At 50.3% G+C, this 24831-nt stretch overlaps 1 protein-coding gene and 1 pseudogene across 4 annotated transcripts; both read left to right on the top strand.

Annotated features, from left to right (window-relative positions):
* The first annotated feature begins 840 nt into the window (after positions 1-840).
* On the top strand, positions 841-3477 carry LOC102000577 (annotated as a pseudogene).
* A 1591-nt stretch (positions 3478-5068) lies between these two features.
* Csf1 (colony stimulating factor 1) lies at positions 5069-23943 on the top strand. Of its 4 annotated transcripts, none has more exons than XM_013354025.2 (9): positions 5069-5584; positions 8989-9111; positions 10291-10356; positions 11786-11956; positions 15156-15303; positions 17319-17443; positions 18054-18106; positions 18382-18440; positions 21942-23943. In XM_013354025.2, exons 1-8 carry the CDS (start codon positions 5546-5548, stop codon positions 18425-18427), a joined length of 771 nt encoding a protein of 256 aa, XP_013209479.1. In that variant the 5' UTR covers positions 5069-5545; the 3' UTR covers positions 18428-18440; positions 21942-23943. The 4 variants fall into 4 exon arrangements, with proteins under 4 accessions (XP_013209479.1, XP_005367907.1, XP_026645439.1 ...); XM_005367850.2 differs by having other exon boundaries at positions 16434-17443; XM_026789638.1 differs by lacking the exon at positions 21942-23943 and adding an exon at positions 19272-19811 and having other exon boundaries at positions 16434-17443.
* Positions 23944-24831: the final 888 nt, after the last annotated feature.

Genomic DNA, 24831 nt, shown 5'->3' with positions numbered 1-24831 from the left:
AAAGAAGAACAGAAAGGAGATGAGATTTGCCTAACGTTACAGAGAAGGTGAGTGTAGAGGCGGGAAACAATTCTGCACTGAGATTTCCAAGTCCACAACACCACTGCTGTGTCATTGTTAGAGAATAAAAAATAATACAATGGAAGCTGGTGAGATGGTCGGTGATTAAAGATGTCTGCTGCCAGGCCTAATGACCACAATTCAATCCCTGGGACCTGCATGGTGGAAAGAGAGACCCAACTTCTACTAGCTGTCCTCCGGCTCTCACACAAATGTACACACGCATGCACACGCGCACACACCACATAATCTCTTTCAGTTCACACCTCGATGAATGGGAAATCAATGGCTCCATTTTACAGGTATTGAGCCCCCCCCCCCAAAAAAAAGTGTATCTATAGCCAAACGGCCAAGGACTGGGCAGAGATGTCAAGGGCAAATAGCTTTTAAGTGGTGGGGTCAGGTTCAAACCCTACTATGTGAAGGGTTTCGGTAGAGTAGGGAGGGGGATTCCACACCTTGTACTAACATGGTGGATGACTGAGCTTGTCCTTATGCTGATGAAGAAGAGGCACACACTCTTCCAGAATCAGCTTAGCTCTAACTCCAAGCTTCATGAGCCTGGGCAGAACCTAGTTCATAAGGGAGGATGTGACCAGTAAAAACTGACCCTCCTCTCAACAACTCTGCAGGCTTATCATGCTTATACTACTTCCTCTAGCTTCTTGTCAATCTTAAGAACTGAGGTTAAATCTTTATTATTCCTTAATTATTATTATTATTAAGACCTCTTAAAAGGGTGGGGTGTTTGTGGCTCCAGGTGTTCTTTCGCGGTCAGATATGAAGGATCAACAGTTCCCCAGCAGCACTTCCTCAAAGGCCCATGGTGGTGGTGCCTGTTCCCAGTCCCAAGGTGGCACTTTCTCTCCATGGCACGATCTCTGCTCACAGTCTCCAGGCACATCCAGTTCCTCCACCAGCACAGTGCCATCTTCCAGCCAGTCCTCACATTCCAGCTCTGGGACGCTGAGCTCTTTAGAGACAGTGTCCACTCAGGAACTCTGTTCTATTCCTGAGGACCAAGAACCTGAGGATCCTGGTCCTGTCCCGTGGGCTCGGTTATGGTCTCTTCAGGATGGATTCTCCAATCTAGACTGTGTTAGCGACAGCTACTGGTTTGGGAGGGATAAAAGCTGTGAGTATTGCTTTGATGGACCACTGCTGAGAAAGACTGAGAAGTATCGGACGTACAGCAAGAAGCACTTCCGCATCTTCAGGGAAATGGGCCCTAAAAATTCTTACATTGTGTATATAGAAGATCACAGCGGGAATGGAACCTTTGTAAACACTGAGCTCATAGGGAAAGGGAAACGCCGTCCTTTGAGTAACAACTCTGAAATCGCACTTTCTTTGTGTAGAAATAAAGTTTTTGTATTTTTTGATCTGACTGTAGATGATCAGTCAGTTTATCCTAAGGAATTAAGAGATGAATACATCATGTCAAAAACTCTTGGAAGTGGTGCTTGTGGGAAGGTAAAAATGGCTTTTGAGCGGAGAACGTGCAGGAAAGAAGCCATAAAGATCATCAGCAAACGGAAGTTTGCTCTCGGCTCGTCAAGAGAAGCAGACATGGCTCCCAGTGCTGAAACTGAAATAGAAATTTTGAAAAAACTAAATCACCCGTGCATCATCCAGATTAAAGATGTTTTTGATGCAGAAGATTAGTACATTGTTCTGGAGTTGATGGAAGGTGGAGAGCTCTTTGACCGGGTGGTGAGCAAATGCCTGAGGAAGCAACCTGCAAGCTCTGTTTCTACCAGATGCTTTTGGCTGTACAGTACCTTCACGAAAATGGGATTATACATCGGGACCTAAAGCCAGAGAATGTTCTTTTGTCTTCTCAAGAAGAGGACTGCCTTATCAAGATCACTGATTTTGGACAGTCCAAGATTTTGGGGGAGACATCACTGATGAGAACTTTATGTGGTACGCCCACTTACCTGGCTCCTGAGGTCTTTGTCTCTAATGGGACTGCTGGGTACAGCCGTGCGGTAGACTGCTGGAGCTTAGGAGTTATTCTTTTCTTCTGCCTTAGTGGGTATCCGCCTTTCTCTGAGCATAAGACTCAAGTGTCACTGAAGGATCAAATCACCAGTGGAAAATACAACTTTATTCCTGATAAACATCTGGACAGATGTTTCAGAGAAGGCTCTGGACCTTGTCAAGAAACTGTTGGTTGTGGATCCAAAATCTAGGTTTACCACTGAGGAAGCCTTGAATCATCCATGGCTACAGGATGAGGGCATGAAGAGAAAATTTCAGGATCTACTGGCTCAGGAGAAGAATGTGATGGCCCTCCCCGTGACTCCCGCCCAGCCTTCCAGTCGAAAGCGGCCCCTGGAACGGGAAGTGGAAGATGTTGAGAGCACAAAGTACCGCGCTGTATGTGATGAACTGGTTTGAACTTAAATGGTGGTGCATGCCTTTAAATCCCAGTACTGGGGAGGCAGAGGCAGGTGGATCACTGTGAGTCTGATGCCAGCCTGGTCTACGGAGCAAGTTCCAGGACAACCAGGGCTGTTATACAGAGAAATCCTGTCTCGCAAAACCAAAAAAAAAAAGGAAGAAATGTACTTTTTTTCATACTGTTGTTGTCTTTTCCACTGAAAAAAGTCTTTTTTTTTTTTAAGGCTATGTATTTTAATGATGAGAATGACTGCTTTTCCATCCACTGATACTATTTATTATGTATCATGGAGTCTCCCCATAACTAACTAGGAGACCGAGTCCTGTATATAAAAGCAAAGAGCCTTTATTCTTACACAAGTTTGCAAAGTTGGGCTCTCCATGTGTCTATCATATTGGAGTATTTGGAGAGTTGGCTTAGTTAGGGTTGGTTTTTCGTAGTAGCAAAGGTCGGGGTGAGGGATTTCTAAGGTTCAGGACCCTTGCTTGGCTGACATTTGTCCTGGTGAAAAGCAGTGGGTGTGTGCTGGCAGATGCTCCTATCTACAACTGTTAGAACTTTGGGAATTTCTTTCGGATGGTCTGTTCCTGGGTGGTGCCTGGGTGTTCTCAGGTGTGGTCTTTTTCATAACCAGGTATTGTCTCAGGGTAAACTCCTGAGACTCGGGCCTCTATTGAGCTTGTCATGATTGCCTCCTATAATACACAATTAAAAACTGTGGGGAAAACAAAACAACAACAGAAAAAACTTTGTGGAAATTGGCCTCTGGACTTACACTTCACAAATAGCACTTTAGATGAATACCTTTTTCTTTAAAAAAGAATTTTAGGTGGGCTATGTGGAAAGATAGTTTAGTGTTTGAGAGCACCCCTGTAGAGTACTCAAGTTAGGTTATTGGCACCCATGTAACTACAGTTCCAGGGAACCTGATGCCCTCTTCTGGCTTCTGTGGCTAACCCCCCCCCACATGTTCATGCATACAAATACACATAAACATTAAAGAAAATATTCTAAAATTAAAAAAAGACCTCTTAAAAGAACGTTCCCTCAATCCTTGACCATATCTCCTATGGCTGAATGCTGCCGCTGCATTCCTCCATGAGGTCCTGAGTACCAGTCCCTACCTCAGCCCCTCAGCTTCCAATGGCTCACAAACCCATGAGAAGGAATAGGGACCACATCATCATGTTCATTGTTACACTTCCAGGGTCCAGCATGTGGCCTGGTTTGCAGTAGCAGTGAACATTTGTCAAATGACTTACTCCTTCATTCCATCTGCCCAGTTAACTGAATTCCTATTATGTGCTAGGACTGTCAGTTCAGAGGTAAGTGAAATGGAGTGCCACCTAGAGGAAGTCTCCATCTCAGGGTGCAGGATAAATGTAACCATGAGTATCACCTGAAATACCGTAGTGCTTCTCAACCTTCTTTAAAACAGTTGTGGTGACCCCAATCTATAAAACTATTCCATCGCTACTTCATAATATAATTTTGCTATTGTTATGAATCATAATGTAGATATCTGATATGCAAGATATCCTATGTGACCTGACCACTCCTCCCCCAGGGACTAGCGACCCACAGGTTGAGAACCACTGATTTAAAGTAATATAGAGAATGAATGGACGAATGCCAACTTATGGGGAATGAATGGGTTGAGTCCAGTGAACACAGGAAAAAAGAATTATCCATCAGCCAGCGGCATCCCAGAAAGCTTTGCTGGAGGAGGATGAGATGTTATTATAACCTTAAAAGATGAGGCATTCACCTTAAGATTGATGGGGCTAAGAAGCCTTCATGTCAGTGGAACCAGCCTGAGCAAAGGCATATGAGAATAAAATCATTGCTCGAACCTAGAGGAATATGTAGGCCAAGTGTCAAAAGATGCCTCTTTGAGACCAGGCCACTCATCAGAGTTAGGGGTAGATAGGGAGGGATTGAAACACACTGAGTCATAATGAATAGAAGGAAAAAGATCCTGATGTTGGCAGTATAATTTATAGGCTCTTCTTGATCCATTTAGATTCATTATCATGTACAGACAAAATGTGATTGTCTCCATAATGCATGTCCAAAAGCTTTGAGGGAAATCTGGAGCCCAGGTACACTAGCCTTTCCACCTCAGCTGGGCTTGGCAGCCCAGGAGCAGGGTACCAGCCAGTCTTTGCATCATTCATGGGTCAAGCATCTGAAGAGCCTCCTGGCACAGAGTCTAGCACCACCCAGGTGTCACAGGACTAGGGCCCTCCTCCCTGGCCAGGTAGCTGTATTGCCAGGCTGTTCCCTGCTTCCCATTTCTCCCCACAACCAGGAGGCAGGAGGTTTAGCAGATTTCTTGAAGGGTGCATAGGGAGGAGCAAGCCAACCTGCCAGCCTGCTGCCTTGAAGGTGTTGAATCAAACTGCCCGGAGAGGCCCCGGCTTTGGTTGGTCCATGCCCGTTCAGGTCCTTCTCAATGCACCCTGTCCATTTCCTGCTCAGATTTGAGGATTTTTGGGTCTGGAGGGAAAGTCCCTAGGGGCCAACATTAGAAAGAAGGCAATCACATGAGATTGACAAGAGTGGTGAGCACAGAAGGAAAGGCTGTGTCTTATCCAGAGAAGGGAGGGGGAGGGCGGTGGAGCCCTGGTTACTTTGCTGAAGGCTGCGGAGCTAGCACAGCCACAGAGACTGGGAAGAGAGCTAGCTAGCGGGGACGACCAGGCGGCACGCTTGGGGGAAGGGAGGCGGCAGCTCAGTGGGCCTCCGGGGTGTATGTGTCAGTGCCTGTGAGTGTGAGCGTGTGTGATTGTGTGTGTTTGTGTGTGTGTGTGTCTGGCGGAGGGCCAGGGTGATTTCCCATAAACCACATGCCCCGTCAGTCCTCCCGCTTAAAAGGCTGTGCCGAGGGCTGGCCAGCGAAGCTCGGCCAGAGGAAAGTGAAAGTTTGCCTCGGTGCTCTCCGTGTCGCTGCCGTTTTCTGCATCCCGGGACAGCGGCGTGGCCCTCGGCCGGGGCGCAGGCTCTCTAGCCGGCAGCAAGCGACGGAGTGAGCGAACTAGGGCGGCCAAGACGCCGGGCCGGGACCCATCTGCCCGTATGACCGCGCGGGGCGCCGCGGGGCGCTGCCCTTCATCGGTAAGCTGCAACCACGGCGCGGGGCCCGGGTAGGGCTAGGGAGGGAGCTCTGCAGCAGCAGGCGGCGCGGTGCGGCCCCACGAGCGTACAGCCCCCTCACGCCCGCAGCTCAGGCATCTCGGCCCTGGGCTCCGGCTGCCTAACCGCTTCTGCGCTAGGGCTGAGGCCCGCTGTAGTTCAGCAGCTGCTCCTGGGGCTACAGCGCTTTGAGGGGTAAAGGGAAGGCTGTTCACCCCATTGAACGGAGGAGAAAATTGAGCCACCCACAGGCAGGAGAGAGAGGTTCGCAGCAATCGGCACAGGCCCAGGATCTGCCAGGATGATCAACCGGTCTCCAGGTACCGAGTGACAGACCCGTGTGAGGCATCATCCCCAGTCGGCATCTTCCTTTGACTGTTGCACATGTTTCTAGGCCCTAGTTGGGAGTGGGCCTTCTGGGTAGGGAAAATTTAGGGCCACTCAGCTTTAGAATGTCAGGACCTGTGCTGAGCAACCTGTTGTCAGAAGAAAAGAGATGGGCATGCTGCTACTTTCTCCAGCCTATGGGCAGGAGCTGTTAGGGACTTAGGTGGCTTTTTGAGGAAAATGGGACTCCGGGGATGGCCTGAAGCTAACCCTAAACCTTCTTTTCTCGGAGAACTTGGTTCAATGGGATGGGGCTATTCTGGGCTCAGCTGCTGACTGAGGGGAGTGGGATGAGAGTTCCCAGCTGCAGAGCTGCTGGTGGGCTGCTAGGAATTCCGCCCAAAAGTGGCAGCAGATGATGCTCTGGCTCCTAGGGAGTGCAGGGTGGCACTTTCAGTGAACAGCAAGTGGGCTCCTTCTGAAGAGAATGAGAGGAAAAGCCTCGAGGGCAGGAGAGAGTTGCAGGTGTTTGAGAGAGGAGATCCACTGGGAGAGAGGGCCCAGCTGAGAGGTAGGAGATGGGGTGAGGAGGAGGAGGAGGAGGAGGAGGAGGAGGAGAGAAGGGACAGAAACAACAAGCAAAAAGAAGGGCCACCAAGCGGAAACAAGGGGAAAGAAGGCCACTTAGACCAGATCAGTCAGAGGGGCCTTTTTTGCCAGGTTTCTCCGGGACCTTACTGATTGGGAAATGGAACGAGTGTGATGTCTTGAAGCATTCTGAGACTGCAGCAGTTTCTTTCCAGGGCTGCTCCCATAGTCAGAGGCTGAAGCAGTGGGTGGGAGGAAGAAGCAAGCCAGGAAGAGCCTGTCCAGCCAGATGTAAGCTAGGGTATTAACCCCTGGGTGCCCATCTGTAGCCTTGTCTATGGTAGCACAGCAGTTGCAGATCTAGGATGGGGCCCCCTTTGGTCATCTTTGAAGTTAGCTTCTCAAATGGTAGCTGTGCGTCATTCCTGTGCATTCTTGAAACGTCACCAAAACCCAGGCATCCCCGGGGTAATATCTTCACCTTGCTATCTTCAAACACCAATGACCTGAAGTGCTAGGAATGAGGTCTTCTTAAACATCTCCATGCCCAGGTCCTGTCCTTCACACCACATACACCATGAGCTGGTAGGCTGAGTGGCAACTAGCTTGGGTCAGTTACCTTCTGTACAGTCATTTCCTTTACCAGGTCCTAAGTGTGAAGTTCTGAAGATCTGGGATGCCACTCAGAGCTAACTTTCGATTGCCCAACAGTGCCCAGCACAGCATCATCCCATGGCTGTCTGAACCTTCTTCTACACTCTGCCTCTGAGGACAGGCCAGGACCCTAACAGACCCTGTGCTTAATGGCATTGGGCAACCCTGTGCCTCTTCTCTTGAGCCCCACATCTGTCTGCCACCCTTTAAAACCTCACTGAAGTCCCTCTTCCCTCATCAGTACTCAGCCAATGCCCCCCCCCCCCCCCCGTACACACTGGTAAGGCTGCGGACTTTTAGATGTAAATATTGTTGTTATGGACCGTTTCACAGCCTCCCAGGGTTTTTTTCAATGTGCTCCTATTTGCAGCATTTGTCTCATCATCTGGACTATTGGGGCAGAGCCCAGATCTAGGAGGGTGCCAGCCATCACTCCACCCTGCCAGCATTTCCCTGAATTCAGGGACATCAGCTGCCAGGATGCTCAGGAGCTCTTAGGAGGCAGGGAAAGGAAGCCCAAGAGCCCCTCTGCCTCAGGCTGGAATCTCCTGGGATGCCCTATTGAGCCGTAGTCATGAAAGGATTTTGGGGAGGAGGAAGAAAGGAGAAAGGAAGGACCAAGTCAGGTATCAGGAGCCAGACCCATTTCTCTAGGAATGAGCAGCTGCTGGGCCAGGTGGGTACTGATAAAAAGGGGAGAATTTCCTTGCTGTGGCAAGAGTCTGCTGACTAGATGAACTGTCTGATGGGTCTCAGATAGGCAGATGTCAGCGGTGAAACACACCATTGTCTTTGATTAGTCAGCTGGACTCTTCTCGAAATGCAAGTCCAAAGCTCCAGGAGGTCTCCCACTTGGGTTGAGTTCCCAGTGAAATGGAATTTGGTCCCAGAGTCACCCCCCACCCCCGTGTAGGGCCAGACCTGTGGAACCAGGTAGGAAGAAAGGCAGGATGCTTGTAGTCTGAAAGCTACTGTCTGACCACAAACTTGAAGCCAGCTTACAAAGGATTTGCCTCAGCGTTAAAGTTGAAAGGACAGGAAACTCTACCCTTGAGGAGTTTCCCGTCCACGAGAACTTACACAGATTGGCACAACACTAATATTATCATTAGAAGTTCTCTGTGGGCTAGAGAGATGGCCCAGCATCTAAGAACACTTGTTGATCTTTCAGTGGACCCAAGTTAACTCCCAGCACACACATGGTTCTGGCTCAAAATCTTCTATACCTTCAGGTCCAGGGAATTCCAAGAAGCATGCATAAGGTAGGCATACATGCATGTGGGTAAAATATTCATAAACACAGAACAGGACTAAATAAGTCTTTTTAATTTTTTTTAAGTTCTGTGAGCTGGATGGTGGCATATGCCTTCATCCCAGCACTTGGGATGCAGAGGCAGGGGGATCTCTGTGAGTTCGAGGCCAGCCTGGTCTACAGACTTGTACGTCTCCATGCCCAGGTCCTGTCCTCCACACCATATACACCATGAGCTGGTAGCCTGAGAGACAACTAGCTTGAGTCAGTTACCTGGACAGCCAAGGTTACACAGACAAACCCTGTCTCTACACCCCACAAAGCTCTGTGTTGTTGGGTTGGCCTGGGTTAACCTGGGAAGACTTCTTGAAGAAGATGGCATTTGGTTTATTATCAAGGGAAGAGCAAGGTGGCACCCTGACTGATGAGAAATCTAATTTGGAGAGTGTTACATCCTGGGGTGTGAGGCCTTATGGGAATAGGGCTTTGTTTTCTGTCCTTAGTGGGCCATGGGGATAGCTGGGGAGAGGAAGCACTGGAGAGACATGATTCCCTTCTGTCATAGACATGGCTGGGCCCCAGGCTGCTGCTGGTCTGTCTCCTGGTGGGCAGGAGCATTGCCAAGGAGGTGTCGGAACACTGTAGCCACATGATTGGGAATGGGCACCTGCAGGTCCTGCAGCAACTGGTGAGTATGAGGCCACCCCTCCTCCTCACTGAGGAAACTGAGGTAGCAGCCCAAAGGCATAGTCAGAGAGAGGGCTTGCAGGAAACAGAGCTGCCTGGATCATGGCTGTCCTGATACTTTTCTCACTGATCTTCTCAAGCGTGGTGGTGGGGGGGGGGGACCTTAGGTTTCCCCCTTGACTCTGAAGCCTTGTCTGGGTTCCCTACAGGCAATGGGTAGGGCGGGCTTCTAATTGGTTGCCTGAGTTAATGGTAGCCCAGGAGTGTCCACTATGGATTCTAAAAGACTTTGTGACCCTGCTCTGACTCAGAGAATGCCTCCTTTGGGAAGCCAGCCCGGTCTGCCTGCTGGGTCCAGATGGTTTATCCAGCTCCTGGATAGCCCGATCCTCTGACAGCCTGGCACTAGGGCCCCACCCAAATTTAGATGGGAGGCTCCAGCCAAACTCCCAGCCTTCTACCTTCACTTCCCTGACCCTTACCCTGAGGTTGGGGTGCTCTGTTCATCTGGGCCATGAAGGGACTCAGATCTATCTCTAATAGGGTCAACAGAATCATCAACAATTCTAAATGCCATCCCCAGTCAGGGTCCAGTTGCTGCCATGGCTTATGTCCCTCTCAGTAAAGAATTTATCAACAGGGTGGGGCACCAATGGGTAAGGCCAACTCTGAATTTGGGTCCTGGAGCTGAGCCTTCCAACCTCCCTCCTCAACACCACTTTTTTTTTAATGCAGCTTCCATAGCAAGCCAAGGTACATGAGTGGCATGGTGTTCTCCCAGGTTAAGAACTTGCTCCACAGAAAGGCTGGGGCTAGAGACCCAGACTCCCCAGAGCTTGGCTACCCTCTGCTTAAATTCTTTTCATGATAGGGTGCTAAATGCCTCCCAGAAAGATTACATCTTATGTTTTCCTAAAGATAATTCCTCCTTATAACAGACTGGATGTTATTTTATAGATCAAAGCATAAGGGCTTTTGTTCGTTTTGTTGTGTTTTGTTTTAATCCCCCCTGGACATTTGGAAGCTACAGCTTTCCTCCTAGCTGTGGCTCTGTCATTCCAGCATTGTTTTAGGGAGGTAGATGAAATGAAAACCCCATTCACCCAAAAACCAGGGTCCCGTTCTGAAGCTAAGTTGACTTACAGGTTCCATGTAATCACTGATCTATTCTGTCTCACAGATCGACAGCCAAATGGAAACCTCATGCCAGATTACCTTTGACTTTGTAGACCAGGAACAGTTCGAGGTGAGTAGCAAGTGTTGCAGGGCCCAGGTGTTTAGTGAGTGCTCACCCTCTGCCCCCAGGGTGGTCGCATGAAGCAGCATGAATGCAGCAGAAAGCCTAGAGCAGGACGGGACGAGAATGTGAGGCGTCCTGGGTACTCAAGTGTCAACTACCAGTGGGCAGGGTCCAGAGTTAAGTCCTTTGCTGTTTTCTCCCTTTGGCCTGGCATCTATTAGGCGCTCGCTAAATGTTAGGCACATTCTCTAGTTAACCCTAACAGGTCCACAAATATTTATCACCCACACAGAGATTTAGGAGCATAGCTAGTTAAGTGATAGAGGCCTAATTTGAACCCAGGAATGTTATAGCATGTTTGCTTGATTTTTTTTTTTTAAAGGAAGATCGTATCTCCTCCATCCACTATCCAGAGTGAGGAAGGCAGTCTAACCTGGCTTTCTACCCCACATCTAACCAATCAACCATCTAGTGCAGCTAAAACTGCCTCTCTGCACCTTAGGATGCAGTCTCTCCATCCTTGCCATCCATCCTTTGGAGGCTTCCTAACCAACTTCCCTGATTCTAGGGCACTCTTCATCTTACCACTAGGGGGAGCTCTCTGAAACCCCAAAGCCTTCATTTTCTCCTTGCCTGTCAGGAACCCCACCCCATGGCTCCAAGAGAAAGCATAGACAGTCTAGTTTCAAGTCTCCAGTACCTACCCCACCATATTCTCATTCCCTTCTCTGCTTCCTTCTACTTCCCAGCGTTTGCCCCAGTTCTTTGTGGTGTCTGTCTTACCTTTCCATGTCTCCCACTGTCCCCTGAGCCACACCTTTCTGGAGATCTGTGTGCCTCAAGAACAACCAGTCTGTCCAGAATTGCTTCCATCTCTGAGCTCTCATGCACTAGACCCATGCACCTCTGTGACAGTGCCATGGCCTGCATAGCCTCAGGGTTTCACTCGTCCATTCTCTTACTCCTTCACTTGAACCATGACACATATTTACTGGTGGGCACTAAGGAACCAAATAAGGTCATCCCCAGTATCTCTCTATTCTGGAGGGTCTGAAGGGGCTCTGTGGCTGAGGACTTCCGTGAAAGTAAGATGAAAGGAGAAGACAGGAAAAGTTGAGGGACAGAAGCTGAAACTCACCCTTCCTGTGTGTGTCCATCCTGAAAAAAGTCTCATTTTGGAAACCCAAAGCTCTCTAATCAGACTCCACCTACCCTTCACTCTAGCTCAATTCTCAGTTATGGTTGATTCAAAGAAAAAGAATAAAAGACAAGCCACGGGGATCATGCTCAGCACCAGGGTGGTGTGCTCCCCCCTGACAGGCACAGGATGGCGGGCTGCAGCCCTCCATATGCCTAGGGTGGCGGTCCTTCCATAGGAAACCTGGATTCCCAGGCCACCTGAGCCAGGTCCTAAGTCCTGTCTCCTGTACTCCAGAATGATACCGTTTGCTACCTTAAGAAGGCATTTTTTCTGGTGGAAGACATAATTGAGGAGAACATGCGCTTTAAAGACAACACTCCCAATGCCAATGCCACCGAGAGGCTCCAGGAACTCTCTCTGAGACTGAGGAACTGCTTCACCGCGGATTATGGAGAGGATAACAAGGTAGGGTGGTTCAGGGGCTAGAGCACCCGGGAAGGAGCGGAGGGAGGCTGTGGCGGTCTCTCCCTGCCCCATATGCTTGCCTTGCCTGAGCCTCCCTCACTAACTCACTCACCCATCCATTTCTTTGCTCCATCCACCTTCACCAAGTAGTCACTGGACAGGAGGCACAGTGCTGGACCTTGATGATATCCTTGGAGCAGGAAATCCCCAGTTCCCACCCTTACAGAGCTTAGGGTCAAGTGAGGCAGGCAGCTCTTCAACGATGGCATCTGTGAATATAACCAGAAGGACTGTTCATCCATGTAGCAAAATGGTCACTTACTGAGTGACCATTGTGTCTAAAGTGCTGTTCTGGACAACAGGAAATAGCCATGATCAAAGAAGGCTAAGATCCCCCATAATCATGAGGACAGAGGGGAGGGAATGGGTGCGGAGGCAGCTAAGATACACGTATGGGAATGGATGAGAGTAACAGCAGCCCTGGAGAGTAGAGCAGGGGAGCGGAGGCCTCTGATGGCTGAGCGGACACGGAGTGCAGCAGGGAATGCTAACTTACTGAGGGTGCAGAGAGAAAGAGGGAGTAGACAGCTTTACCTGGAGCTCCAGCACAAGTAAGAGCAGTAAGGGCACAGATGGAGAAACAGTCCCGAGCGAGGAGTGCTATGTTGAAGCCCAAGAGTGACCAGAAAGGTTTGCGTTCAGGGACCCAAAGGACTCAGCAGGGCCCAGGCAGGGGATACGGAGGGGAGAGAGGGAAGTCGGGTGTCAAAGACAGTGGACTTTTTTGTCTTAAATCTGAAAGAAGTCACCATAAACTAGTGAATGACACCACGTCACTTATGATGTGAGACTGTTCTGGTGATGGTCTGGAGAGTAGGCTATAGAGAACAAGAATGGAATCTGGAGACCAGCGGGAAGCTCAACCAAGCTAGTGTTGGTGGTGGCTTGAACCAGGGTGGTGCAGGAAAATTGAAGGTGAGTAGATGTGCTTCCTCCCAGGCAGATAGGGCTTGGTGCTTCCTGGGGATAGAAGGGAAAGAGTTAGTCAGGATGCATTCACCTTGAGCCCCTGGAGATTTCACTGATGTCAAAATAAGGATGACCACAGGCAGCGTGGCTCGGTTTAGTGTGGGGCGCATCAGACAGCTGCAGGAGGCGGTCATGATTGTGACTGCTGAATACACAGAAGCTGTTTGTGGGGCCACAGAACTGTACAACTGAGAAGAGGTCCAGGACCCCGAATGAAGTGTAGCCTCAAGTAGGAGGAAAACAGGAGGGCAGCACCTCAGGGCTTCCAGATGGAAGGAGGCAGCACTTTATCAAACGAGCTGAGCGTCCACTGGTCCATCTGTCGTGACAACATGGAAACTGCTGTTGGAAGCAGATCAGAGAGAAAAGAGAGAGGAAACAGAGACCACCTGGTGGAAGAACTTGCCCCCAAAGGGAACTGAAAACCAGATTATCTGGACTGGCTGTTGGGTTGAGGAAGGGGTGGCTCTTTCCTACAGCATTAAACCTATGCTTCCCCAACATTAGAGTGCCAGCAGATCACCTGGAGAGCGTGTTTACAAGGCAGATCCCAGCATTCATCCTTAGAGACTCCACTTCCTTGGGCCCATGGGCCTGGGAAACTACATCTTTGAAGCTGCCTCACCATTGGTTGAGCTAGAAGGCCTTCAGACTCCCTTGGCTCAGTGACTATTCACACAGTGCATGCTGAGGGAGGAGGCAAAATGTAAGCTCAAGGAGTCAAGGTCCAGTCTCGCCGCTCAAAAAAGGATTCTGAGCTCCCGACCCAGCAGGCACCTCCATTGTGAGAAACCTTGGGTGTCAGGGTTCCAGGTGAAGATGCCTGGTTTCTTTTACAACACGTAAGGTCAGGTTTGAGGCAAAGAGCTTTATAAAGACACATGCCAGAAAGAGCCAGCTGGCCTGCCTTAACAGCTTCTCGGAGAGGCTTGGGTATTGTCATCCTGACATCACAGACAAGAAGATGAATCCAAGCAAAGCAGTTCCTAGCCACTGAGTGATGAAGCTGAGCCCAGGTCTTTTCATTCATTTGTCTAGTAACTGTTTGTTATAAGCCTGCTATGGGCATGCTGGGGAGATACAGTGATGGAATCAAGGGCTTTATAGTAGCCTTGGAAAACTTAGTGTTCTTTGCTGAATAGCTCAGAAAGTTTAAGGGAAAACGTGTCATTCTGGAAATAAGCTGTAGACAACACTGTAACCGCACATAGCACAACTTGCTGTGGAAGAGGAGGTGAGCCCAGAGCAGAACCCTGAGGCACGGCAGTATTTAGAAGGCACAGTCTGGCACAGAGCCTGAAGGAGCAGCTGGTAAGGTGGGATGATCCCAGGAGGGTGTGGCTTCTCAGAACTGCAGTGGGTGTGAGCAGCTGGGCCCACTCAGCAGGCAGAGCAGGGCATCCTTGGCACTTTCTCCAGAACATGGCCCCAGCCAAGGAGCCTCATTTCCTCTGGCCTCCTCAGATCTGTTCTCTATACCATACCAAGATGATTTTTCTAAAATTCAGGTCTTACACCACGCTCCACCTCCTGAGTAGTTTTTCAGTTTCCTATTGGCTCTGTGGATAAAAATTACAAGTTCCTGGCAGGGTCAACAAGTCCCTGGCCTTGGCAGAACTCTCTGCAGCTGCATCTCTTGCCAATTTCCTCCTAGATGACAGCACCAAAACCACTCCAGCCTCCTCTCAATCTTTTGACATTTCATGCTTTCCTGCATCAGGACCCCTGCATCTTCTATCATCCCTAACCCCACCTCCTTCTCTTCCCTTGCTCATCTTTTAACTTTTGGCAGTCTTCCCCCTGGGGCCTCGTTTAGCTCTCTTTAGTTATACACATTCAGATGGCTCTCTTGTAACAATGTGTTTAGTGCTAGCATCTGCTGGACTCAGTGCCCAGCTTGGCCAGGAAAACCACTTCTCTTTTGTCCCTTGCAAGGTGCCCAGGTAAATTACCATACACTTGGCATTTAAATATGTGTTAGATGGATCTATGAGTGAATGACATATTTCTCAACCTCAGGACAGCTATTCCAAAGCAGAGGAAATGAGAGGGAGGAAGCAAAAGTGGAAAAGAAAATCCATGTGAGAAAGCCCAAGAGAATTTGACAGAAGTAATAGTGAGAGGAGGCCCATGTGCAAGCTCACTGAAGGGGTCTCTGCTCTTCTTCCAGAGCTGTGTCCGAACTTTCCATGAAACTCCGCTTCAGTTACTGGAGAAAATCAAGGATGTCTTTAATAAAACAAAAAATCTCCTTGAAACAGACTGGAATATATTTAGCAAGAACTGCAAAGAAAGCTTTGATAAGTGCTCCAGTCCAGGTAAGCACAGGAGGGCCAGATACAGGGAGGGTGTGTTGGGGGTGGAATAAGGGGAGAGGGGGGATCCCAGAGGCAGCCTGGCTGCAGAGTCTGTTTCTGTGTGTTTTATGTACTCATGTGGCTTCATGTACCGCAGGGACCTGGGCACATGTCTTTGCTGACATGTGTGTGCATGTACACTGACTTATGCCTGCATGTACTGTCTCACTGCCTTACTTGATGTGGCGGCGTCAAGTAGGCTCATGCTGGTGGCTGTTATGGTAGTGAGAGGGAAAGGAGACCTTTCTCAGAAAGCCATGTAGGCATGGTGGCTTCTCCCCTTGGCTCTGCAGACTGGCTGAATAAATGGGGATTCCATGGAAAGAGCAGGTGCTTCATCTGGCAGTCAGGGTCCTTGTTCCAGGAGCCCTGCTGCAAAACACCATGATACCCTGGCTCCAGAAGTCCCCAGGATGCCTTGGATGTCCCCTCAAGGGACAAGGCTGAATTTGAAGTCTGAACATCATTCAAACTCTCCCTACCTGTGCACCCTGCGTGTCCTCACCTCTGCGTCCTGTGCCACACGTGTCCAAAGCAGGGGATGAGGCCTGCGACGGGACAATACTCAAGTCCAGAGTTAGTGCTTCAATCCCAAAGTCCCAAACTTTGGCTGCTTCCCAGAGCCAGTCTTCTCTTGCTGTGGCTGTGGTGGTCTGGCTCCTGGCTGTGCATGAAACCAGTGTTTTGGGGGCTTCTGAGTGTCTTGTGTTAATCCAGGAGCTATTGCTCAGTCCCCTAGCCTGACTGCTGCTTACCCCTGGCTTGGTATCCAGCCAGCTAGAGCCCCAGTTCACTGTCCTGTGGTCTTCTTCAAGTCTTCCTGTTTGTCTGTACCTTGCTCTTGGTTCCTTGTCCATGATACTCTGCTACCTCCTTGTCCAATATTGCTCCCTGCTGCCTGAGTTCTGTGTCATGATCATGTATTGCTGCCCTGCCCTCTCCCCAGCCCCAGGGCTGGGTTAGAAGAAGAGGGTCCCCTTCCCATGCCCCAGGACCTTACCCCCTCTTACCCCTCTGGGGAGCTGTGCTAGAGGCTGGTGACTCTATCTCCTCCCCATCTTTCTCTCTCCCCTTCTCTGTGGTTCTTTCAGATGTGGTGACCAAGCCTGATTGCAACTGCCTGTACCCTAAAGCCACCCCTAGCAGTGACCTGGCCTCTACCTCCCCTCACCAGCCCCCTGCCCCCTCCATGGCCCCTCTGGCTGGCTTGGCTTGGGATGATTCTCAGAGGACAGAGGGCAACTCCCTCTTGCCCAGTGAGCAGCCCCTTCGCACAGAGGACCCAGGCAGTTCCAAGCAGCGACTACCCAGAAGCACCTGCCAGAGCCTCGAGTCACCAGAGACCCCAAACCATGAGGACAGACTCACTGAGGGTTCAGAGCCTCGTCCTTCTGTGGAGGCCCCTATCCCTGCTGTGGAAGCCATCCTTAAATCTTCACTGGGCACTAACTGGGTCCTAGAAGAAGCTTCTGGAGAGGCTAGTGAGGGTTTTTTGACCCGGGAAGCAAAGCTTTCCCCCTCCAATCCTGTAGAGGACAGCATCCAGGCAGAGATGGACAGATCCAGAGACCTCTCAGCATCTTCTCCACTCCATAAATCAACAGAGGACCAGCAGCCAGCAGAAACAGACACCCCATTGCCAGAGGTGAATGCTACGAGACCCACTGGCCAGACACAGAATCACACTCCTGAGAAGACAGATGGTTCATCTACGCTGCCTGGAGACCACCAGGAGCCAGGCTCTCCCCACATTTCAACACTGGGTCCAGAGGGCCTCAGAAACCCAGCCACCCCTTTTTTTCAGTCACTGCTTCCCAGAAGCCACTCTTGGGGCATTGTGCTGCCCCTCAGGGAGCTTGAGGGCAAGAGAAGTACCAGGGATCGAAGGAGCCCCACAGAGCTGGAAGGAGGACCAGCAAGTGAGGGGGCAGCCAGGCCTGTAGCCCATTTTAACTCCATTCCTTTGACTGACACAGGCATTGAGATGAAGCAAAAGAACGACCTTAACCCCGACAAGTTTGTCTTCCACCTGTTGGTGCCAGGCATCATCCTGGTCTTGCTGACTGTTGGGGGCCTCCTGTTCTACAGGTGGAAGCGGAGGGTAAGGAGAACCCCAGGAGAGGGGGACATCCTATACGGCAGGTTAGAGGACAGTCAGGTTCCAACAGGCTCTGCAGTTGCTGGGAGGTGGGGATGACAACCCAAAGGGTAGAAGGTGGTGATGGAGTGTTGCTTCAAGAATAAGGGGGTACCAGGTGTGGTGATGGCATGTGCCTTTAACCCCAATAATCCAGAGGCAGAGGCAGACACATCTCTATGAGTTTAAGGCCAGCCTGATCTACATAGCAAGTTCTAGATCAGCCAGAGATCCTATCTCAAAAATAAACAAGCAAACAAATAAATAACAAAATCAAGAGGTCTCCAGCCTCAATATCATTGAGAGGGAATGAGAAAAGAAATATACAGAAAAGAGAATTCTTGAATAACCAGGTGGAAGAGGGAAGGGAGAGGAGGGGAAGGCTGTTCTGGGAGCCTGAGGGCCCATAGGTGGTATTCTGCCTTAGAGGGGACAGGAGAAGGAGCACCCATCCTCAAGAGGCCCTGGAGTCTTCCTTAACTGTGTATGCTTTGGGGTAGCTAAAGGAATTCTCTCTCAGTAATGCTTGGGGGAATGCCAGCACCTCGGTGAGACAACTCTTTCTTGTTACCAGATCCATCAAGAGCCTCTGACATTGAATTCCTATGTGGAACGACCAGAGGGCAGGTGAGAAGTTGGAGAGGGACTGTGGGAGGGGCTGTTTCCCCTCTAGATTGGAGGAGGAGCTTCTCTCCCTTGCCCCAATAAACCAGAGCTGCAGAGCAGGGTGGGTACCAAGAAAGAAGGGTCTCTCTCCTTCCCACGGCAGCTGGGTTTTCTCCTGATCATCAGAGATGTCGGCAGTTGATGGAACCCAGGTGCAGGGTTTGGGATAAGACAGGGGTTCCCTCAGTCCTATGCTCCTCACAAAGTCTTATGTCAGCCCTGTTTTCTGCCTGCAGCCCCTTGACCCAGGATGAGGACAGAGGGGTGGAATTGCCAGTATAGAAAGGATACCAAGGTAAGGCTTTGATTTTGATACCCTCTATCCCTTAAAAAGAACTATATCCAGTAACCCTCCCCTGCTGCAGAAGCCACCAGCTCCCACACATTTAACTTCCTCTCCTCTGCCCCACTCCCATTTCGTTCATTCTAGCAAGGCCCCTCCCTTCCAGGCCTCAGGTCTCCCCTGCACTCCTGTGCCCCTCCCCCACGGAGACTTAGTTACTGCTACTTCTGCTTTATGTTTCTATTCTTGCTGTTGACACATTCAATCCCAAAGCAACCACATTCCTCCTCCTCTAATGAGGCTTTTACAAGGTCTTTACCACCCTGGGGAATTTTCATTAGCCTCTGCATGGCCACCAGCCCCTTCAAACACGAGCACTCCCAGCTTGGTGCTGAGCCCTGAACTTCTCAGCATCCACTTCTTGCCAGACTGTGCCTCATCTGGTCCTGCTCCCCAGCCAAGGTCATGGCTGCCTCCCTGTTTTAGAATCATGGTGCCATAGAGATTTAGCCTTGACAGAGCTGTTAAGAGGTCATTTGGCCCAGTGTTCCATCCTAAAAGGACCCACTCTGCATCCCCAACAGGGAATCAGCCAGCTTCCTGTCACACACTCCCAGTTCCAGGCAAGTTCCCTGCATGCCAGTCTGTTCCACCTGCACACAATACAGGAGTTCCTCCCTTATGCCGGCAAAGCTGCCTTCCCTTCTCCCCGTCCCCAACTAATCATCTCATCTTCTAACAAGGCCTGATATTTAAAGCCAGCCATTCATGTCCCCTTTAAGAATCCCCTGTGTTAAGTGTGGCCAAGCCCCTCAAACATTCCTTATATGATATGGTTTTCAGACCTCTCACCATCCTGGACACACTCGTTTGTATGCCCCTCTGAAAATGTGGCGCCCAGCCCTGGACACAGTACTCCAGATGTTGTCTGACCGCTCAGAGTACAGTGGGACTCTTGCCTTCCTTGATCTGGACAGTACTCTTCTACTCGTGCAGATTAAGATCACGTTAGTTTTAACAGCTGCATCATATATTGTCATATGTGGAGCTTGTGGACTATTAAAAACCCCAGTTTGCTTTCCCATGAGCCTCTGTCCAGCAGACCTTCGCCATTCCATACTTGGACAGCTTAACCTTTTTAGCCAAAATGTAGTTTATGTTCACCTTTGTTAAAACTACTTGTTGCTTTCTGCTCATGCCCTGAGCCTACTGAAAGTGTTTTAACTCCTAATCTGGTCACTTCATAACTCTTGGTTGTGTCCCCTGCATACTGATGAGTGTCATTTATTGTCCTTGCCCACAATGTTGATGAAGATGTGACCTATATTCTTCCTCTCTGAACCCAGCCCATGGCAGCCTATAGGGAAGCTCTCCCTCCTGAAGTCTCCATGTCCCTCCAGTTAACTCTTACCCCTTCTGCTCTTTTGTATATGGCTAATACTATATCAATTTGCACACATTCGGATGTTGTTTTATGCATTTTAAAACATATTTCATGTATGTATGTACATTTTTGCACTACTAAGAAGATTGTAAGCCTCTAGGGGGCAGGAACTACCTTCTACGTTTTCTGCACTTCACTTTCTATCCTTGATTCTAGGACAGACAGGGCCCCTCCATTCTTGTCAAAAATTCAGTAAATACTGCCTGACTGGTTCCAGGTCTAAATCATCAACTAACCCTGGCCAGATTTTACTAACTGACCAGCCATCTGGCTGACCAATTAACTAGTCAACTCATCTTGCCAGCTGTTTGGCTGATTGACTATTTGGTCAACTAGCTGGTAACTGTTAACTGACTAGTTCTTGATTAGTGAACTGACTGGCTAACTAGGTGGCAGAATGCTTAGCTGATTTGCTGATTGACTAGATGTCAAACTAGTTGTATGACCCATTCAAATTTCCAGTTATACCCTTGCAAACAGTCCTGTGTGTAGGATGAGGAATCTGGACCTCCTTCTCCAGACAGAGGAAATCTGACAGATGCTCAGAACCAAGGAAATTTATTTGGATAAAAGCAAGCAGTAATCCATATATAGAATCCTGGGCCCCTTGGCAGTATGGAGCATGGAGATGGGTGCGGTGAATTAGCTGGCTCACTGGAACACCTGAGAGAAGGGTCCAGAGCACCTCAGAACTGAATCAGACAGTCAAAGTTTCTGGGGACTTCGGGGTTCAGTGCTGTGTCACCCTTACCAAGGGCCTTCAGTTTTCCTCCTCCCTGCCACCTGTACGGACTTGCCCTCTGCCCTGAGCTCTCTATACTCCAATTGTTCTTTTCCTGACTCCTAACTCTCAACCCTGCCCAAGATTTCAAGTTTCTCACTGTGGGATTTCAAGATTCTGCTCAGTGGGTCCAGATCTAAACTGGTCCCCATGCAGGCTCCAGGAGCCTATGGGAACCAAGTGTCTATGTCCAGATTGACCAGTACTCCGAGGAGATGAGTGGAACACACAGAAGTGGAGATTGAGGGAGGGACACAGAGCTGCAGAAAACTCGGGCCCTCAACCCCAGGGACTGGGAGCTGGGTCACAGGCTAGGGCATGCCCTCTGAGGCCTTCTTCCCTAATGGCCCTGGCAGAGCCTGTGGCCTGGCTGTACCAGCATGGCTCATGTCCAGTTTATAGTTCCCCCTTGTTTCCTCTCCAGCATGGGAATGGGCTGGGAGCCAGAGGCTGTAGGTCTCATCTTCCCTCCTTACCCATCATAGACTTGACCAGTGGGGGTATGGACTTTAGCGGGGAGGCGCCACACAGGGTCCAAAGTCAAGCTGTTGGATGGAATCCAGGGGATTTCTGCTGTGGAACAAAGCGTTCTGAGGATGCTGGGCAAGGGGACAAGATGCGGGGGGGGAGAGGGCAGGGCCTTGGCTTCCATGAATGATAAGAGACAAGTCCCTCACCCCATCTGGGAGGATGCAGGACTGCTAAGGGTTGACAGGCTGAGCCCTCCCTCTTCATAGCATTGCCCCTGTCTCTGTCCCTCAAGCCCAAACTCTTTCTATTCATTTGCCTTTGCCCAAGTATCTTCTGTGCAGACCCCTCTGAGGAATGGTGTGGAGGTGAATATGAAAAATTCTTTGCTAGAACTGACAGAAATCATCCTTAGTTCATTGGTCTAAGATGAGTGAAAGGACCTTGCTTGAAGAGGGGTCCAGCAAAGAATTCAAGAACAAGTTCCCAGTTCCCATCTGCATGAGCAATAACCCCTCTACCTTGTGACCTAGACTTCCTCCGGCCCCACTCCCTCATTTTGCGGTCACTGGTCCCCCAGGAGGAGAGGTAGGAGGTGAGGCCAGTCAGGCCAGAGGCTTGGACTGCTGCCAGGCAAAGCTGCCTGGTTTCTCTGTGGTGTCTGGGGTGGCCTGGAAGGCCAGGGAAAGGACCAGAGGAAGTCTTGCCTGAAGCCGGCCAACAGCCCACAGGAATGCCACACCTCCCCAAACCATGTCCTCAGCGACCCTCCCCACACTCCCACTTGCTGACCAGCCTTCTTTTCTTCTGTTCCCTACAGCTGGGCACATAGGACTATCTCTTTATGGAAGGAGACATTTTGGGACTGTCCATCACCACCCTCTCCTGCCATCTTCCTGGGAATGTGGCCTGCCACTACCAGAGCTCCTGCAGACCAAGACTGGATGAAAGCAGCCTTGATGGGGGTCTTTTCATCTTAACCCTTAGACTCTCAACTAACTGAGAGAGGGCTGGAGGATGCCCCCCACACTGTCAATATTTATTGTGGGCCCTGGAGGCTCCCTGCACTCAAGGAAGGCCAACGAGCTAGCTCAGGATCCTTTCCCTCAGGAGCTGTACCCTCTTCTCAAAGCCAGAACCTGGCAAGGGACCAGCCTGCCTGTATGGCCCATGGGAAACCAGGGCACACAAGAAGGAGCAGAAGAGCCTGTGCGCAGAAGACCCAACTGCTGCCAAGGAATCCAGCATGGACAGGCAGGGACCTGTTTCCCAAGAGGAAAGCCTGAGATTCGCAGGGCGGGACAGCATCTGCCCGATTTCCCGTAAAGGCATGAAGGCATGCAGCCCAGAAGACGGGAAGAGGAGGCCTTTGGCTGCTTGTGTTGACAGCTTAAAGGGGTCTACACCCTCAACTTGCCTACGTGCCCTCAGCTGATAGCCAGGAAGGAGGGGAGACTAGCCCTGCCTCAGGACCTGTCTGACCTGGCTCATGATGCCAAGAGGAGGATCAAGCTCTCGGCTCCTCCTACCCATAGCCCCTGCCAGAGTTCTTTTGCCCAGCAGAGGCACCCCTCATGAAGGAAGCCATTGCACTGTGAATACTGAACCTGCCTGCTGAACAGCCTGTCCCATCCATCCCCATGAGCGACCATCCGTCCGAATGTTCTTCCACCCCCTCGGCCTCTCCTCAGCTTCCTGCACTGAGCTGGCCTCATCTGCCGGCTGAGGGAGCCCCTAAGCCCTGACCTTCCCCTGCCCTGGCCTTTGACTGCCCAGGGTGGCGCTGTGAGAGAACTGCCTGGGCTACCAGCCAGAGCTGGTCTCTAGGCTGTGTTCTTGCCCAGGTTTCTGCATCTTGCACTTTGACATTCCCAGGAGGGAAGTGACTAGTGGAAGGGAGAAAGGAAGGGGGGGGGGGCAGAGGCAGAAAGGACACAGGCAGAGCTCTGAATGAAAATGGGTCTTGAGAATATGTGAGAACCCCTATGGTTAAAGTTGATTTCTAGACTCTAACCAGCAGCCAGCCTCCAGCCTGGAGCTGAGCATGTTGTCCTGTCATGAGCTCCTGGGACTGAGCTACATGCTCCAGCCCCACCCTCTTCTGGCCTTTTTTCTCCAGACCTGACCCAGGTAGGCAGTGACACCCTCCTGGTCTCACCCACCCCACCCTACCCTGCCATCTCTAGCCAAGCAAGAGAGCAATCAAGAAATGGGTTATCTACTTACAACTCTATTCTGTTGCTCTCTGTTTCCTGGGCCAGGCCTTGCCTGTGGTTCTGAGACCTGGGCATAGGTGACAGGGCTCTCACTTGCCCCTGGTCTCTTTATGCTGCTGTGTCCCCCTTTCCTGCCCTCCCCTGGCTACTGGGTCTGTAATCTTTCAGGCAAGGGGGAGAGGGTGGTCTGTAGGCCCCACCACCCCACCCTGAGACAGCAGAGGGAAGGACACTGGAGACTCTCTTGTGGGGCTTACTTAGCCTTCTACTTATAGACTATTTCCATGCAAGAAAATACATATTTTAAAATAGAAGGAAAAAACACAGAAAAAAAGGCATTTTCCTACCCCTCTACCTTAAACATATATTATTAAAAACAGAAGAGCAAATCCAACCCATTGCAAGAAGCTCTTTGTGGGCGCCTGGCTACATCAGAGCAGAGGAGCCCCAAACTCTTTGGAACCTCCACTGCACACGAACCCCTTCCCTTCTCTGAGAAAGCCCGGAGGGAACATTGGCTCACAAACTGTGAGACTGCAGTTTTTTTATACTTGGAAGTGAATTATTTTATATAAGGTCATTTAAATATCTATTTAAAAAATAGGAAGCTGCTTTTATATTTAATAATAAAAGAAGTGCACATGCTGCCACGTGTGAGTCATGGGGAAAGTTGCTTTTGGGGTGTGGGTGGCAAAAGAAAGGGGGAGAGGAGCAACTGCTGGGTGAACTTCCACTCTGAGATTTTTCCAAGGTGCAGGGAGAAGGTTTTCTCAGGATTTAAGTCTTGTTACTAAAACCTTCTGTATTATTGGTGTCTAAAGGCATTCATCTGCATATCTGTTTAATAGGCAAAAAGCAGCCAAACCTCAGGCCTGGCCACTACCCCCAATCCGCCACCTCAAGTCCAGCCCAGCCTGGGAAAATGACTGGTTGGGCTCTTTCCAAGGGCCCCAGGGGTCTGCAAGGAGGAATCTCCTGGATCCTGATCCCTGCTGTCCAAGGGAGAAAGAATTGGCAGGTCCAGTGAGGGTACTGAGGTATGTAGATGCTGTCCTAGGCTGGAAAGTGGACAAACCTAGCAGCGGGGGAGCCTGCAGCTTATGTGCAAAGCCTTAAACCTGTTCTTATTAGAAGTGGAGGGAAAGCCAAAGACGGGGACTTCCACGAAGAGGTCTGTCAGGATAGACCACAGCGAGTGAAGGTCCTGGTGGGCACAAATATCCACCCGCTTAGCAAACCTGAGACAACAGGGGTCTCCCTGTCACCGGCAGTACAGTGGATGAAGGTTTAGAAGAGAGCTGCTCAATCCTGCCGTAATTCAGAATCATCTGGGCTGTTCCCAAAATCCTGATCCCCAAGCCCTGCCCTATATCAACACAACCAGAATCTCAGGGTGAGGCTCAGGCACCTCTGATTTAAGTGTGAACCCAGGTGCACTGGGGCCTGGCTGCTCACCCAGCTAGGTGACAGAGCTGGGTCCTACTGATGGGGATG

The sequence above is a fragment of the Microtus ochrogaster genome, unplaced genomic scaffold, assembly GCF_000317375.1.
Source record: "Microtus ochrogaster isolate Prairie Vole_2 unplaced genomic scaffold, MicOch1.0 UNK25, whole genome shotgun sequence".
In the NCBI taxonomy this organism is placed as follows: domain Eukaryota; kingdom Metazoa; phylum Chordata; class Mammalia; order Rodentia; family Cricetidae; genus Microtus; species Microtus ochrogaster.
The sequence above is the reverse complement of the archived record's forward strand: the minus strand, read 5'-3'. Positions and strand labels throughout refer to the sequence as shown.

What these genes read in the sequence shown, in the direction of transcription:
- Csf1 (XM_005367850.2), top strand. Translation starts at nt 5,546, where the DNA reads ATGACCGCGCGGGGCGCCGCGGGGCGCTGCCCTTCATCG. An exon ending in CGGGGCGCTGCCCTTCATCG is followed by an intron (nt 5,585 to 8,988) that starts GTAAGCTGCAAC and finishes CTTCTGTCATAG; the next exon opens with ACATGGCTGGGCCCCAGGCT. An exon ending in TAGACCAGGAACAGTTCGAG is followed by an intron (nt 10,357 to 11,785) that starts GTGAGTAGCAAG and finishes CCTGTACTCCAG; the next exon opens with AATGATACCGTTTGCTACCT.